This window comes from Diadema antillarum, unplaced genomic scaffold (assembly GCF_040938485.1).
Source record: "Diadema antillarum isolate AM-2024a unplaced genomic scaffold, OU_Dant_1.0 seq00000365_RagTag, whole genome shotgun sequence".
NCBI lineage: Eukaryota > Metazoa > Echinodermata > Echinoidea > Diadematoida > Diadematidae > Diadema > Diadema antillarum.
In genome coordinates this window covers 745,017-763,777 of record NW_027271366.1, presented here as the reverse complement: position 1 = coordinate 763,777, position 18,761 = coordinate 745,017, and the positions used below count along the sequence as shown (strand labels likewise).

The 18,761-nt window shown below is 36.0% G+C and overlaps 1 protein-coding gene across 1 annotated transcript; it reads left to right on the top strand.

Annotated features, from left to right (window-relative positions):
* The first annotated feature begins 11,118 nt into the window (after positions 1–11,118).
* LOC139731210 (uncharacterized) lies at positions 11,119–15,216 on the top strand. The gene is made up of 2 exons (XM_071642093.1): positions 11,119–11,420; positions 14,289–15,216. The coding sequence occupies exons 1-2, from the start codon at positions 11,119–11,121 to the stop codon at positions 15,214–15,216; spliced, it is 1,230 nt and encodes a 409-aa protein (XP_071498194.1).
* The last annotated feature ends 3,545 nt before the right edge of the window (positions 15,217–18,761 follow it).

Below are 18,761 nucleotides of genomic sequence, written 5' to 3'. Positions count from 1 at the left end.
TTATGGCACGCTGCCCAGGCCTTCCTCTCCAAGTCATTATCCTCTGAGTCCGTTATCTTTGCAACCAAGTAGGCCTATAGGTCTTATGGAAAGTATAGGTTTTCCCGCCCAATTTCTACAGATTTCCATTCGAATCAATGAAAAGGAACGAAATCAAATTCTAGCGATTTTGGTCACTGCTCTACTCTCACGGTTCATTTTAATTGTTTGAGTATTTAATAACATTTCATGTCATTCCTTTTAGATTTTATTTCATTCAACTCAGAGAGAAATTCTTTCAATTTAACGACTCAAAGTTGGCATTCAATTTCGCGCCAGCTGGATAGACGTTCAAATCGTTCCAAATAGCAGTTTAAATTTCATTTATAGGAACACAACTTCGCACACCAAACATTCGAATTCAATCAACATACACAACTTCTTCGGGCTTTTTTCACTGTCATACGATTGGATGATACAATTTCATTTTCATTTCAAAGTCTCATGTAATTATCTTAATTACATTGGATATATTTCTTTCCTGTCGACCTTTCTGTCATTTTTAATTCATCCCTAACAACATGGATCTAACATTTAGAAAATATCCATATCCCAGAATATCTTACAGGTCCTATAATGTCCAAATCCATATTGATCCATTTTGATCAAATTCCTTAGTTCCCCGTGTCCATAATTGCCGCAATCGGATCAGCCGTGGATAGATCTATTTCACCAAAGAATTATATTGCCAGTTTGCTGGTTGTCAAGGTCATGCTTCATCCAGTAAATATGTCCGTATTCGAGTTGTTCACGCGTACTCTGTAATGTAGCAGCGGCTAAAATCTGTATGAATAAAGTGTAAATGTATGTGTTTGAAAGTGGGGTTATGAAAGTTGTTAGCTGAGTAACTGTTGAGTAACTACAAAGAATAAATGCAACAACGAAAAAGACTGCCCATACTTTGAAACTGTTTGCCTTATTCTGAATTTGAATTCCTTAACGCTCTCCACGGCGGTGCTGATGTGAATATGAATGCGTTACACTTGCATATTTAATTTGAATGCCCTTTTTGCACCCTTGTGAGAAACTCATGAAGTTGCGTGCTGATGAAATTAAATTCGACGAATTAGTTACCTTTCTGAATGTGGATCTCGGCGATCATTCAAATTCACTCGAACTTGAATGACCTCATTGTTAGATAGAATGCAAATCTATGGAAACTGGGATCCAGGTTAGCATGCCTGTACAGTGACGGGGCGACTGTTCACGGACCGTTAACGATCGCCCCGTCACTGTACAGGCATGCTAACCTGGAAACATTAAACTGCACATTATTTGAATATGAGACCATTCTGAAGCAAATAATTTTCACCCAACAAATGATATATAATATACTCTTAAATGAATCCCCCAAGTATTGGAACAATCATCCCCCAGTATTCCCACAGATTCCCATTGATCATTTGAAGACCTGAATATAAGAACGACCCAAGTCCAATTTTTGGCCAAATTCAGTGTGTCATGGGTAATTGTAGCTTATGCATGGACTCATCTTGTATATAAATGATAAATCCTGATTACCCCCGGAAGTGCCTGAAATGAATGATTTAAATCTTACATTCATATTATAGCGCCCTCTCCCATCCTTCTCTCATCTCTATAGCAGAATATCATGTGTATGATTCAAAGAACGACCCAAGTCCATATGATTCAAAGAACGACCCAAGTCCATCACACAAAATGGCCTCTCCACAATTAATGTAAAATGTTGGTGTCATAATAATATAATGTTCTAATTTGTACATACAATGTTGCCTTCCCATCACAGTTAAATAGAATATTATTGGACAAATAAAAAAGATATGAAGGTTTTTTTTTTTTTTTAAGTTTACTCGAAATGGTCTTCTATATGGACTTTGGTCGTTCTTATATTCAGATACTCATTTACTAGCCATCCCCTTTAAACAAATGGCGTTATATCTGGACCGGGGGTGGTATTCTGTAAGGATTCTAGGACAGCTCTTGCTCCTAAATACGCGATTGGTATTCTGTAACACCGCGCGTAGGAGGAGAAATAGGATAATGACGTCAGAGATCCGTATTTCTCTCCCAGCTTAGGATATGGGTGTAACTTGATATGTTAATTAGATGTAATTAGATGTAAATGAGATCTTAAGATAAGTGGTATTCTGTAAGCTCACGTAGAATCAACTTTAGGAGCAAAATTAAGGATAACCTCTATGCAATTTTTCTTGGGCGCTTTATGCCGGGCGATTGCGTATGGATGTTGTTGTTTTAAAGAAAGAAAGAAGAGAGAGAGAGAGAAAAATGGGACCCTATACAAATAATTTGCGTATGGATACTGACGACCTATTGTCCCTTATTTTGTATGTTCATGGACAAGAAAGTAAATACATGAACCGTATAACAAACTCATCTGTTCCTCTCACACTGAGGATTCTAAAACTGCAGTCTATAATGTTCCAAACAATTCTTTATCTGGTATGTGTTTATTTGTTTGTTGTTCGCCATTTTCTTTTCTATTGTCATGTTTGAACATAATGATAGGGCCTGTCTATTTTTTTTTTTTGAAGCGCCATGAGTACTGGAAGGTTGACCTGTGCGTTCTACAAGAAACCACCATTGATATTATCATTATTATTGTCATTATCATTATCATTATTATTATCATTATTATCATCATCATCATTATATGCGCGAACGTCATGCGGACGCAGTGCAAGTAGCCTACCTTCGCCGCCGACATTGCGTGACCCTCGAAGTCGTTGCTATGTAGATCTAGTAACCAAAGAAAACGTACGCAATGCGCTTTTATAAACTGCTTGCTTCTCGCGTGAAGAATAAAGTAAAGCAACGATCCATACGCGCACAATTTTGTTTAGACCAAAAAGGTTCTAGAGCGCGCGCTCTCATATAGAAGCGGGGCCAATTGAACGACCCGCCGCCATTAGCAAACAAGTCGAGAAGTCAAGCATTTGCGAAGGTACCACACGTAAATACCTATCAGTCTTACTTGTGCTGACATGATTAACTTTGTTTAGGAGCCCAGAATACCTCAAAGATGTGCAGCATTTGGGTGTTCTAACACAAGAGGGAGCAAGATTTCATTGCATTTGATTGTCTATACATACTATGTGAACTTAATGGAAAGGAATGTAAGAGAGCACAGCAGAAAGTGTACTCCGCAGCATTACAATGCAATGATACTGACATAACATGCCAAAGTGTGGTCTGTATACATGCACATATTTATATTACTATAGTATAACAAGTGAATGTACTTCCCTTTTCACAATTACTATGATGAGGCACTCAATTGAATAACCATTAAATATTTGTGCTTACCGTCAGTGAATGACTACCCACTGGCTAATAAACCGGTTCTACAAACAGCAACATTTAAGACAGAATCGCACATACTTACCTGCTGTCCATTATGTGTACCATGCACTAATTATATGCAATCAACTTTAAAGCCTCCAAGGTGATAGTGTACTGTATCCAATAGTGTTTTTGCAGTCCTTCCTGCTGTCTGTGCCTTGAGTTATGCATGGTCTGGACTCAAGACATGCATTGTGTGTGTGTGTGTGTGTGTGTGTGTGTGTGTTGGAATTTGAAGAAAATGTGGTTTGGTGTGTACGTGTGTGTGCTATGTGTGTGTTTGTTGTGAGTGTGTGTTTGTTGTGGATGTGTGGGGGTGTGTGTGTGTGTGTGTGTGTGCTGGAGTGTGCGTTGTATGTGTGTGGGAGTGTGTGTTGTATGTGTGTCTGATGTTTCTAAGTGACATATATATTATGTGAAATCAGTACTCCATACCAAAGAGTATACACTGGATACCTTTCTGCAATCTTTATTGAAGTATGAATGCATGTTTGGCAATTTTGGCTTCATGTTAAAGCACATATTTGACACATTAGAGCAAGTCCTTTTTTCATCAAAACACGTATACTGTGTTGAAAATGTATCTCTCTTGCAAAATCCGGAGGCATATGGACAAATATTGATTTTCCTTAAAATTAGAATGATTTTTCCAATCCAACCCCATCTTCGAAGCTGTATTTTACGTGTATTACTATAGGCACTTCCGGGTAAGGCTTCTGGTAGTCGACCTCTTTCGTGCGCGCGCGCCATTGTTTAATTGGCCCCGTTTTCATTTGTACGCACTGAATGGTGAGCGCTTACTCTATTACGTAAAGAACCTCTTTGGTTTAGACGTACGTATTATGTGACGCAACATGGTGACTATTTTTGTCCACGTGCATGCATTTTTTTTAAAATTTAAAATGTAGTGAACTTACGTGTTTAGGATATCACGTAGCTATAGTAGCTCAATGTTCACATTTTTGTTTGTAATGCATGAAGACATGGTTACTAAAATTAAATCACACACACACCTCAATTAGGTCTATCAACATATGAAAATACCTCTTTTTAACACAATTTGATATTGTGAATAACTGAACAATAACTTAGGTACAATTTCTACAACAGAAAGTATGAATCAGGCATAAATCTTTAGATTTCAACGTCTTTTATCTATTTCCACTAGTTTTCAAATCTTATATTTTCTCATTTGAATATTCATTGCTGGCATGAATATTCATGATAAAGAAACCAACGACGAAGACGTAGCGGATTAAATAAAAACGTTTTTTGCACGTTTATTAAAGACGAAGTCGACGTAAACGACAAATCAAATGATGATATTTGAGTAAATAAACATGTCGACAATATATCTCAACAATGAAAGTTATCGAGAAATTACTTGCCACAATTACATGTTAGGAAATTACACACTCACCTTGAACAAGAATGGCTGATATCATGAGGATGCTTATTGACATTGGACTTTCCATGATTTCAATTTTCAGGTCAAAAAGAAAAAAAAATCATCGATTTAGATGGAATAAATCTAGGGGCAAGAGAGAGAGAGAGAGAACGACACAATGAGTATGAATCTGTCATAATCATTTGTGTTCAAGAACTATTATAGATTTTCTTTTCTCATTCTCCTCATATCAAATCAGGTATGTCTACTTAGTGGCTAAGTTGAGTATGTACCTGATGAGGAGAAATATGCATAGTCCACCAATGTATGATGTAATACCTCTGTTGTAGCTCCAAAATTATCTTGAAAGACTTGTTTTAACTGTAAACTGTATTTTGTGTACCTTGGACGTGAAACGCAGGAACTATTGTTGAGCTGGAAATGATCAATTTTATGATCGTGAGTTGGCTTAAAAGAAGTTTGAGTTATTTCAGACGTTATTGTTGGCAAAAAAAATCACTGTGAGATTAGATTAAATATATTATTGCAGTTGGATTCAGATAGAACTTTTTTTTTTTTCCTGAGTTCTAAGATTTGTTATATGTTTCATCTTTCAGCATTTACAAGAGCAAATTCAGCGATTGACTGGGCGGGAAGGCAGATCGGAAACTGAATATTCTCTACTTTGGGTGCTTCAGGAGAAGATTCAGTTCACGCGAAGACTTTGCGAAACAGGAGGTGGAGTGGGGTTTGGGATCGTTTCCATTACTCAAAAGGATGGTGACACCTTTCATGGAGGTTGAGTATAAAGAATGTGGCCTGCTAACGTTAGTGGACATATGCAAGAAAAATCAACCAAACCCTTTACTGTAACCCTGACCCTAGGAATCCACAATTCCATTAGCATTGGATTCCAAAACTTAGAAAGGATGCCACATTTTAACACTGTGATTAAACTGCCTCACCCTAGTGAGAAACATAGGCCCTATGCTACTGTTGATATCATATCCACCTGTGTATGAAGTGTTTGATCTCAAAACACTTTCTCAATCGCAAAACTCAATGTTGTTGTTAATCAGAGATATTTGCGATTAAAGCTGCTAAAACAAAGAACTAGATATGATGTGACTAATATGTGAAGTATCAATGAAAATAATACATTTCTTCTTCTTGTTTTTTCGCAAAGCACTATCTCACAATTGGCATGCAATGAAATGCGTGAACGTGGTGATTCGCCCGCCTTACATCCAACTCTTCATATAAGCCTATAATTTTTATCCTTTTTTTTGTTCTTTTATTAGGAAGTGGCAGAGCTTTCTAGAGGAACTTTTACGAGACTTCCTTTTTTGATCTTAACTTCAGACAGCTAGTTTGATAAACACGTTTGGATCTAGCTGAAGATATGAAATCAACGGTATTAAAATAATAATTGCGCAAAACGTTGAAAAGATATGATAACCATTCATTGTTATATAAGCATACTTACCTCAGCTTGAAAGCGTATGTTTTACTCCTCCATTAACAGAACAATTCCACAACCGAGACCGTCTCAGAAAATGCGCGCCATTTGGTGAGCTGCTCAAATTTGTGTGCTTCGGTATTCACGGTGGGCGTGCAGAATGTGTGCCATTATCGACATGTATAAGCGGAGGAATGAAGTTCAGCACCAGCCTCTTTGAGCGAAATTTCAATGGTGGCTTATGATTTCGTGAAAAAAAAAATGCCATGAAGCATTACATTTTGTTCCCCCACCACCAACTGAACAATTAAGCCACTTTGGCTTATGTGTGATGATACGGTTGAGTACCGGCGTTCATTGCTCTCACATTTATGTGAGAGCTCCTTTGTGTGGGCTCCTGAGGGGCCCACACTCTACAAGCTTCGTCTTTTCAGTGGGTCCCTCCGTTTTTCGCCTTCTGTACGTTGATATTCAACTTTACTTTAATTTACTTCAGGCATTGTAATGTATCTTTACTGCAAGTATACAAGTACTGTTTTACTCTGTTAAACTCACTTTGATTGTTTGTTTGGTTTTTTTTTTTTGGTACGATTCTTATCACTGAAGAAAGAGTGATGTATGTATGTTATTTTTTTACTGTCGAGAAACGGAATAAACTTGAATTTGAATTTGAATTTGAATTTATGAGACACAAGTTAAAAAAAAAAACATTACACGGAAGATCCAGTGTCTTTTATGCTTTTTTTAAATCTTAAGTTATACCAGCTTATCAAACTCCGATCCTTAAATTTGAAAGGAGAATTTACCTGATCAAATTCCACTTAAATGTTCTTCACAATAGGAAAGAGAGAGAATTTACCTCTCAAGAATTGTGTGTTTGCTAAATTTACGCCTTCAGATTGTTCCCCCTTTCAAATAAAAAATCAAAATGAAACCTGTTCAGCCTTTTTATGAGGTTATCTTTATAGGGAAGGTCACCCTTAAGAAAAATTCGCTGTGATTATCACTCCTAATTAGATTGTGACAGGCATGCTCATAGCATTAACTGTCTTTTTATGTATATTTTCTGTTTATATTTTCCATATTTTCCCCCTTTTTATAATTATGTTTGCAAGATCTACTTCATAATCTGTCATATGATTGAGTGATGCTTCTCGGGCTAGGCCATTTTATAGGTGTGATACCTATCATAGAGTACTCTGTATACCATGACAGATAAAGCCGCTCCTTCGAATCTTATTCAGATTAATATGCCTCATTGCCTTCATAGCAGCCGATGCCTATCAGTAAAAACGTTGAGCGAAAGAGGGCAGAAAACATGGTAGAACCAATTGCAATATTACACACTGATACAACTTCCTCGTGACCAATATGAAGTATACCGGTACATGTATTTTAAAAGTTTGTTTGCAAAAACCAATAAGTCCATATTTGCCAAATGGAGATATTTGCGATTAAAGGTCATGAAAAATAAAGAAAATAATAAGAAAATTTCTGCTTCTTTTGACCATAACTTCAAAAATGTTCCTTTCTAGTGTAGAGACCAATGTATCATTTAAAAGGTATTATTTTGTACTTAATGACAGAGGCCGTACTTCAAAATCTTCAAACATGGGTTTATCGGTTTTTGCAAATAAACTCTTCATTTGTTGGAAAGACATTTAGTGTAGCTCTTTGATTAATGTCATTGCGGTAAGTGACCGCATACTTTTCAGAATGTTGATTTATCTTCCAAACATACGTAGCAAAGAAAACAACACAGTTAAGATTGTGCCATCCTATTATTAGATTTGCGTCAGGTTTGTGAGTATGTGTGTGTGTGTGTGTGTGTGTGTGTGTGTGTGTGTGTGTGTATTTGCCCTGGTATTTACCGAGCTACTCTATGTTTTCAATTGACTCTAATGATATTATGTTCAGTAAAGTGGCAAAGTATGCCAATTCATATATACGGTATGACGATGAAGAACACATTTTAGACTTTCAACGTGTACGTGCATTAATGTTCACCTAGTTTAAAATTCAAACAAGCGTGATTATGTACCTTAAAATGTTTAAGTTATTTTGATATGTACACGCATCATCACAGGTAAATGCAGCAAAAAAAAGAAAGAAAGAAAAGAAAGAAAGAACGTAAACACTTTTCGACTTCATATTTTCATAGAAAATTTTGATGAGAATATAGGTATTACATTATACAAATTTAAAGGTAATATGAATAGCTATCACCCTTGTAGGTTAAAACAAAAGGAAACTTTACGCATGAGTGAACGCATTCATTTTTTCCTTCTAGGCACAGAAGTACAAATTGCAAACAATGATACTGTCTTAAAATGCTTGTCAAGATAGCTAGATAGCTTGTCAAGAAAAAGCAGTGATAAGTTTTCATTCTCTTTATCACGTCATAACTTCAAACAAAAGCAAAGAGAAAAAGCTAAAAGCAGAGCATATGAATTTCCTATCAACTCAAACTTTGAATGGCATATTGAGTAAAGGAATGAAGATGCTTAAATGAACAGAATTTATCAAGTTTATTCTGTATTTACTAATTCAAGAATTCATGAGTCAAATATACGAATCAAACATGATCAACAATATTCCTAATTTGAAAAAAGATAAAAAAAATTCTACCATTTTTGTTGCTTCATCTCAGTTGAGTTTAAATTTGACTAATGATTTGCCATTTTCTTCCCTTATCTTTAGCGGTCATGATCTTTTGGGCTTCAGAAATATCATAGAGATCATTGGTATACTTTTGCAACTTAATTCGTGTATGCTGATGTGTTTAACTTGTCTTTTATTCGTATTGTTATCTGAAAGAGCACTTGCGCATGAATGACAACTTGCTCATTTTGCAATCTTTACTTTTGTGCCTAGGAAGAAAAAAAAAAGCAAAACCAAAGGTGCTCACCCATGCGTAACGTTTCCTTTTTTGTTGACATAGATTAATAGCCTATTAAATTGTCTATAATATAACATTTTAGTTGAATATTCTATGAGAAATATAAAGTTGAAACAAAGGTGTGTTTTTTATTTATGTTTTTTTTTTTTTTTTTTTTTTTTTGCTGAGTTGCAAAATTTCCGATCTGTCAAAGTCCACTGAAATGCTAGTTCAATGTATGTGTGTATTTGGGTGTGGGAGTCGATATTTCTTGAAATCTCAAGCCCTTCAGCTCAATGGCAGGTAAAATATTTGCCTTCCCACGCGCAATATCCAGAGCATCATTGCATGCCTCTTGTCCTTGAGTTCACACTCCTTAAAGAAAATTATGAATGATGAACAAGGAATGATTCACTTGGTACCACAAAATAAGGTTCAAATCAAATGGCCACAACATATTATTGTGACTGTAAAGCCCGCCGCACACTATACGACGCACGACTTTACGATTGACAGACATTGGATCCGAAAGAAATCACCATACAGTTGCCATAGCCTCAGAATAAACACGCTTGTTTATCTCCGATCCAAAGTCTGTCAGTCGTATTGTCGTGAATCATATAGTGTGCGGTGGGCTTTAGTCTCCGGAAATCATTAGCTAGCAGTAAGTTTATCTTATTCCCTGTCTCAGGAGAGGAGAACGTGTGTATTGCTTTTGTCACTCTTTCGCTAAATATCCACAACTATGCTCTCTTTCAATGGCTAATGACGGAACATCCCACTAAAGCGGGTTACACAAGTAAGCAAGTATTTACAACCTAAGCAATTAAACCCCATTAAGGGGAGAACAAGGACATTTTTACCGTTTTGGCTGTCCAAAGACGTCTTTGCAGGAAAATGGAAACACTAATACCAACTAATTCCCCCTCAATTTTCTTACATTTCCGTTGACAATGTGCCAAATATTACACACACACACACAAACACACGCGCACATCAACGCACATACACAAATATGAATGCAAACAAAAATGAAGAAATCGGCTATGTGATATAATAGAGATGTGACATCATGATAATATATCACAGTATTTCAGTCATTTAAGTATTAGGTACTGTTTTTCTCATTCCATTCTATGGACGTGGCGATAAACAACATGACATTGTTTCGGACGTGACACATTTGTTACATATAAACAAAGTGGAAAAACAAGTTCACTCCATTCCAATTCAAATTTTATTGATGACCCAGCCATAAAGCATGCATTACTATTGCCCATTTATAATTGTTAACATGAATGAAAACACAGATCATTAACAATGTCTGGCTGGCATGGACTTCATAAAACAGTTTACCAAGACAAGTACACACGCACCAATTATAACAATCAGAGCATCTAAATACCAACGAACATACACCAAGTATAGCAACGAAAATATCAAACATGTCCAGTCACCAAGATGACGATTAAAATAATAGTCAATATTTTAACATAATAATAAGTTGACTAAAGTCTAAACATATTCACTTTTTTATTTATATGTATAACGTCTGCTTTGGAATTGAAATCAATGGGTTACACAAAACATTTACACAAGTTTTCTTCTTTTGCTGTGTGTTACATATTTTCATTTTTCTTGAAGACTGGATAATCGTTAAAGGTATTGTTTTCCTTTGGGAACAATGATTCAAAAAACAATCAAGATATGGCATATAATGCATACGTGTAGGACTGTTTTACCACAAAACATCCTATCATAATACTTTCGCCATAAAGCCTAAAATATAAGGAGATATCTGTATTTTTCTCACTAAACCGTAACTGTAGACAGCTTAAGGTGCATTCACATTGCATTCGACACGACAGCACGACACGACACAACGACACGACACTTCGACACGACATTCGATTTTCCGTTCACACTATACACGACACGCCCATAAATGTCGTGTTGGATGGCATTCGATTTGTAGTCCATCTAATACCATTACCATGGCAACAAACAATAAAAATGGCGACCCCCGTATTTGATGATGTTGATGAGGAAGCTGCGGTTATCGCCTGCTCGTATTTGTTTGTAGTAGGAAGAAGAGAATGGGTGCATGAGATAAACCAAAAGAGGTCATCGCTGGGGGAATATTCCCACTTGGTGAGAGAATTACTGAGTCATGAAGACAGGTTTTATGGTTACTTCAGAATGGGTGTGGACGAGTTCACGCAACTCCATCACCTCATCAGTGACGACATAGAGAAGCAATCCACCACTTTCCGAGCGGCAATATCTTCCCTCGAGAGAATGGCAATTTGCCTCAGGTGAGACTGATGAATTATTATAAAAAGATGTTCCATCCACCTTCGTAGATAATTAATGAATGTTACACTTTTTGAATGATGAGATTAAAATAAAATGTATATTTACTGACACTCTGTAGTATTTTGCGTTCTTTGTTTCATACACGTGCAGGCACACACGCACACACACACTCACACACACACACACTCACACACATACACACACACCCACACACACACACATACGCACGCACACACACATACACACGAACACACGCTCATACACATACACTCATACACGCACATTCGTTTCATCGCTGGATATGGACACAGTTGCTAAAGAGATCATGATGAACACCACCAATATTCTATGTCACGGGATTGCAATCATTGGAAACCTGTGACGCACAAGTCAAATCGTTCTGTGCTAGCTTGAAACATCATTGGAGATGAGAAATTAATAAGACTGACTTTATCATTTCATCACATTTTTGGTTTCTACGTTATATTAATCTCCCTAAAACATACAAACGAACAAACAAGCAAACAAGCAAACACTGATCGTTATGAGATCAACTCAGATCACATTACACTTCAGAGTAAAATTCATAAACAAAACGAAAGAAATGCAATTTCAAATTTTCACAGAATAGGCCTATATTTCAATGTTAATTGAAACAGCATAAAATCACCAAATAAATTTACAGGTTAGATGCAACAGTGGCACTGAGTCTGATTCTAGTGGGACATTGAATTTTAATAGTCCTATATACAAGTACATGCATTTTCTTTTCCCATACAGCGATTAGACTGATTTTTCTCAAACCAACTTTCTGAATATTCCATGTGCTATTTCAGACGAAATAAAAAATTTTGATAGAACGCCATCTAACCCACTATGGACTGTCACTCCTCTTTGATACTGCATTAAAATGAGATCAGAAGTATACAAAATTTATTTGAATCGGCTAACAAATAATTGCCTTCCATCTAAAGTTGTTGCCGAGATATTGATACATTGCAAGTATATTTTTGTCACTGTTTTATATCAACAAATCAATATGATCTCATCTTGAAATTGTACTAAAACATAGGACGGATGTCTGGTAAACATGCACATTGATAAATAATGCATTATGTACAAACACAGAATACACCAGTTTCATACCTGTAAACAATGAGACCCAAGGGAGGGAAACATATTGGACATAAAATCCCACAAATTGGATCATCATCAGGTATTCACACAAAAAAAAGAAACTTGTAAAATAATGCTAACTTTACACTTAAAAATCTGAATTATGAATCAGGTGGGAATGATATGGGAATTTACTCACCAAGATACCACAGTACCTTTAACATCAGATTTACATTTTAAAGGTTGTTTTTTTTTAGTACATTATACTCTTCTTAAAGGACCTATGTCAACCAAGAGCATTTGCTTATTATAACCCACCTCTCTATTCATACCTTTTGAACATCTAGATCAAATGTAGTCTAAAAGATCTGCGTGTTATAAGCAGTCTGAAAATGCTCGAGCCATTCGTTCCGATAACATAGGTTTTCCTATCCATTTTCGCACTTTTTTCATTCAATTTCAAAGATTTATTATTCAATTTCGTCCCGAGAAGCACATGGAAGGCAAATCCTAACTTCAATTTCGTCAATTGTCATTGTAATTCGTTTTTCGTCAAACATTTTCGAAGACATAGCATTCAAAATCGTCAGTTGTCATTCAAATTCATCCCTCCCACTGACGGTTCGCAGAATGTGAAGATCAAATTCGTCTTTGTTCACACAATTTCATGAATTTTTCATTCAAATTAGTCAGATGCTGTTGATTCTTTATTTTGAGGGTGAACCAACTTCAAGCCGACATATTTTTCTTCCTTTCGTAAATTGTATTGTTACACATTATTCCCTATTTGCTTAGACAATACACACGAAAAACATGGCTGCTGACCAAAATCGCCAGAGAAGCAGCAAACACAATTATGTTATCCATTCTTTGACGTCAAACAGGATACAATTGTACACTTAAAATTGTCTTTATTCACGTTTGCCTAGAAATCGTTTGTCGGTGTTTTTGTATGCGAGACGATACGTCTGTTTGTATCAGTGTATACTCAGATTGCTTGTGTATGTGTCTGTATGTGTGGTTCTGTGTGTGTGTGGGGGGGGGGGGGGACACTTGTGTGTATGTTAACTCCTGAATGTAAAATTTGAACGGTTATAGAAAAGATATATGAATGACTGAGAAATCACACCGGATAGAGATATGAGACTAATATGAATGAAAATTTAACGAAAATGATTGACGAAAGACGAAATCGATCCTGCTGTTTTGAGTGCTGCGAGTGAGACTGACGAAGTTGAACTGTAAATGACTAAAATTATGCCAAATGACTAAATTGAATAGACTTTACTTGAAAATGAACGACGAAAGACGAATTTGAAAGTAAGATTGGCCTATTCCGAACATCCCGCGACGAAATTGAAGTAAAAATTTGTGAAATTGAATAAAAATAGTTTGAAAATGAATGGGAAAACCTATATCAAATTTTTCTCTGTGACAAAGTTATAAATGTACAAGCATGGCAAGTGAGACTTTAAATTGTTTTTACAGTCCAATGTTACATTGGCTCATGTGCATTGTTCAGATACTGTAGGCAAAAATGTTTGAGAACGATGAAATTGTTCCCTACTTCGGTATGAGTTAACAATCTCTGTTCATTGAAACAATGAATGGTATACTGAAAATATGTAAATTGTTCTTTTCATCTTAAAAACATTTTGGGGCAATATCCCTGAATGACTTTTTCGGGGTGGGGAAGATAAAGTTCATGGACCACACACAAATAAATGTATACTTTAATATTCTTCCAACAGATACTTGGCAACAGGTGACTCATTTGCAACTATCGCATATAGTTTCCGTGTGGGTATTTCAACAGTGCACAACATTGTCAAAGATGTCTGCGAGGCGATGTGGAAAAGATTACAGCCTCTCTACATGCCAGGGCCATCTCAGAAAATGCTAGAGGAAATCGCAGAAGGATTTCAAATGAGATGGAATTTCCCACATTGCATCGGAGCCATCGATGGGAAACATGTGATCGTCCAATCTCCCCCCAACAGCGGATCTATCTTCTATAACTATAAGGGAACATATTCCCTGGTCCTTTTGGCACTAGTCGATCATGACTACTGTTTCACAGCTGCAGATATCGGCGCCTATGGCTCGCAGAGTGACGGTGGTATATTCGCAGCAAGTGAGCTTGGGAAATCCCTCAACAATGGCAGATTCCCTCTCCCCAATCCCACAAGTCTCCCTGAAGCTCAAAACCTAGGGCAACTTCCCTTTGTAATGGTAGGGGATGAAGCCTTTCCCCTAAAGACTAATATCATGCGCCCATACCCCGGAAAACAACTCCCTGATGAGAAGCGCATATACAATTATCGTCTCTCAAGGTCACGCCGGGTAGTTGAGAACACTTTCGGGATTCTAGCCTCGAAGTGGCGAATCTATCACAGGCAAATTCAGTTGCACCCAAGCCAGGTGGATTCAGTTGTTAAGGCAACGTGTGTGCTGCACAACTTCATCAGGAAGAGTGCGTTCAAGGATGAAAGGCGTACCCACACTGAGACAGACACCAATGATGCAAGACCATGTCACAGCCTCCACAACATCCAATCCACTGGGAATCATGCATCCAAGGATGCTCTAGCGATCCGAGAAAAGTTCACCGAATACTTTTCCTCCCCAGCAGGCGCAGTATCCTGGCAAACAAATGCATGTTTTGGAAAGGCCAAGTAAAATAATTTGATAGTTGTTGTCTCTCTTGGCTTTAACATGAGATTATATACTGTAGAGAATTACATCCAGAAGATGCAAGTTTTGGGTCAAGCAGGATGTCTTTCATCTCCCTGAATGAACTTATTTTCTGGAGGTTGTAAAAAGCAATGGCTTGAATATGTTTCACTTGATATTAAGGATCACATTTCAATTGAGATCCAGAATTCACATAATTTAAAAAGGCAATGTAAATCATTTCCCTCTACAAAATGGTGATAAAATGAAAATAATTGGAAAAGAAATACCAGTCGTTTTAAATACTCAATGTGAGGGACTTTATGTTTCTCCAAATATCATTGACAGAAATGATCAATAATTCTTACTTCAATTATTAGACCTTAAAGCTTGCCTTCGCCACCCTACATAATTGAAGAAAAAATTATTGTCCCGATTGGTTTTAACATGCTTGTACATATATATGTAAAAGAAAGAAATAAAGTTTCATAAATCGTGATAGGAGAACATTATACGATCACTCATTCAGATATTCAAAATGACTGGTTAAGAAATGATTGCTCCTCCCCCCCCCCCCCCGAAAAAAAGTGAAAGTTAATGTCACAACATCCTAATTTCTCTCCAATTTTTCATAAATGTTACACTATTCTGTAGGGGAAAATTGCCTTCCTGTGTAAATAACCCAGACCTCCAGTATTATCAATTCCTTTGTTCAGAGTATTTAGGAACAATAATACGTCAGGGTAGCGGACATGGTGAAAATAACATGTACTATGTCCTCTACACATCACATTATTTACTATTTTTCAGAAAATCTTCTATTGCAAATTGGACGAAAACATGCTTTTGTTATAGCTACAAGTGCAGATGACACGATATGTAGTACAATTACAAAGACTTAATAATGTACTACATATGCAAATATGTATATAAAGTGTGACGGCAGATAACAAATCATTGAACGTTTATCCATGATAACATAACTCATTGAGGAATCGACAGAACAGTTACACTGTGTGCTACCATTTCCACTCTAAGTTGAAACAACTGGTGCATTAATTATGGAGAACTCCCCATATTGATCTTGTAATTTAAAAGATAACTACTAGACCAGTTCGATTGCTGTGCAGTCGATGGTGATGTCTCTGTTTTAATTTTCATTAATACAAAGGTATTCAAAACACCCCTTCAAATTCACATTACGAAGCTCAAAGACCTTTGACCTTGAAAGCGGACCCGTAAAAAGATCACAGCATCATGGATGTTATTGTCTTTTGATGTTATTCCATCAAATTTTACATCCACTAAAAATTTCAACCCAAAATAACGGCCCCAAAATGCCTTTTCAGCAAGAATTCTGTTTTCAATCTTTCAGCTAAAGTTTGGTGACCTTGAATCTTGAATGAAAACTTGGGCATGAACTATAAACTAACATTTATATGTATGTAAAGTATTCATGTCCTCCAATGACGTTCAATGTTCACATGCCCTGGTGCATTTCTCTCATTGTACAAATGTTAATAATAGGTGTTAAAAAAAATCCCACTTTTGATCATTAATAGCTCAGAAAGTCGATAACATTGAAAATTCTTAAACAATTTTTGAGACATTGTTTGCTTGCATTTATGATTTATCATTGAATATAAAAATTACGCAAATGTTGGTGTTTTTCCTGGCTCTGTACAAGAGATAATAATTTTAACACAGGTCAATGGTGTGTGCATAACAAATCCTCCAATTCAGATGATTCTTTTGCTTCCTGACTCCAAGAGATTATCATATCCACTCAAATTCAATGATCTATTAATTAATGCTCCCTGAAATCCAAATGCATGTCGCTTTCTTTTGATCTGTATAAGCCTAAACATCCCATATCTTATGACTTAAGAATATAGAATTGTGTCATACTTGTATATTTTATATTATTTTTTCAATAATTTTGTCTTATTTTATAAGCTCCTTCCGCAAAAAAAAAAACAACTTTTAAACCCAGTTTCTTGAGATTACATCATCAGTCAATCGTCATTAGCTATAAAACCGGTTCTCCAACAATGCCAACTCACAAACATGCGTGTACAATTAGACATTGCTTTGTCAGGAATCCCAAAGTGACATGAGGAAAAAAGAAAGGCTGTGATGAGCTATTATATGAAAATATACAATGCTACTGTAATCAAGCAACCAGTTACAAGCTGTATCAGGCAAGCACATATCAATGCTTTTGTTCAAAGTAAGCTGAGTTAGAGATGATGTCATCTCAAGAATCTTACTTTGGAGGTTTTAAGGGTGGAGCTTAGCAGATTAGACGAAATGATTGAAAAATAATATGAAATATATGACACAAATATATACCCCAAAGTCATAATTTATGTGATGTACTGTAAATACCGATCAATAGAAGTCAAAATGCAGACCCCTTTGGATTTCAGGGAACCTTTAAGCCACTCTGGACTGGAAAGATTGATTTTAACAGAGCAAAATACTCTAATAACACCGCCTTTTGTTACACACACCTCATTGACCTGTGTTAAAATGATTATCACTTGTAAACAGCCAAGAAAAAGCACCAATATTTGATACATAATTTCAAATACAACTATATATTATGATTAAATATAAACGTTACTTTATCAACCAAACAATATCCGAGAAAATTATGCACTCGTCAGGTTTCCAGTGCGAATATGAGCAACATCTGTTACGTTTTTTTTTTTTTAAAGTAATTAACGATCAAAAGAGGGAAATGTTTTTTGTAACACGTAGTATAATGATTTAAATTTCAAAAATACAAAATACAAATGAGCAAATCTGAAAGTTTTGACACACTATTGTCTGAAGTGGACAATGTAGTGCCCACAAATGTAGTAACGTTCACAAATGTGTTAGTTAATGTTCAAAAGTGTAGAAATGAGAGTTCACTAATGTACAAAAAACACACATACAATTGAGGTGAAACCTTGTTCACCAATTTGATAACTTCAGCGTTCACAAATGAAGTAACCATTTGTTCACAAATATAGTAATACTACATTTGTGAACAAAGTTTCACAACATTTTTTGAACTTTCCTTTTTGGTCAATTCATTTGTGAGCAAAGTTTTACTACATTGTGGGTTTTTACATTTGTGAACTTTTGACAAACAGTGATATTATTGCTATTTTATGAATCTCATTTCATGGCATTTTATTTTGGATGGTAAAATGATTTAAGTTCTATTCTCTACAATTTTGAATTATCGAACAGAAATGACTTCTCATACTAAGTAAAAGGACCCAAGTCTTATAAGGACCATTTTGAGTTATGAAACATAAATTATTCCTTTTAACATGTGAATGGGTCCAAGTCGCATTCTCGGTTATTTTTAGTTCAGAAACAGAAATATTTTTTCTCAATAATCAATGGGAGCCTTTTGCAAGATTCAAAAATACGTGGAACAAGGGCCTAAGTCCAGATGTGTGTGATTTTTTAGCGATGGAGCAGAATTTATCTTCTTTTTTTTTTTTCATGAACAGGACCGTCAAAAGCCTGTAATAAATTATTACGTCTGAAAT

What these genes read in the sequence shown, in the direction of transcription:
- LOC139731210 (XM_071642093.1), top strand. Translation starts at nt 11,119, where the DNA reads ATGGCGACCCCCGTATTTGATGATGTTGATGAGGAAGCTGCGGTTATC. An exon ending in AGAATGGCAATTTGCCTCAG is followed by an intron (nt 11,421 to 14,288) that starts GTGAGACTGATG and finishes TTCTTCCAACAG; the next exon opens with ATACTTGGCAACAGGTGACT.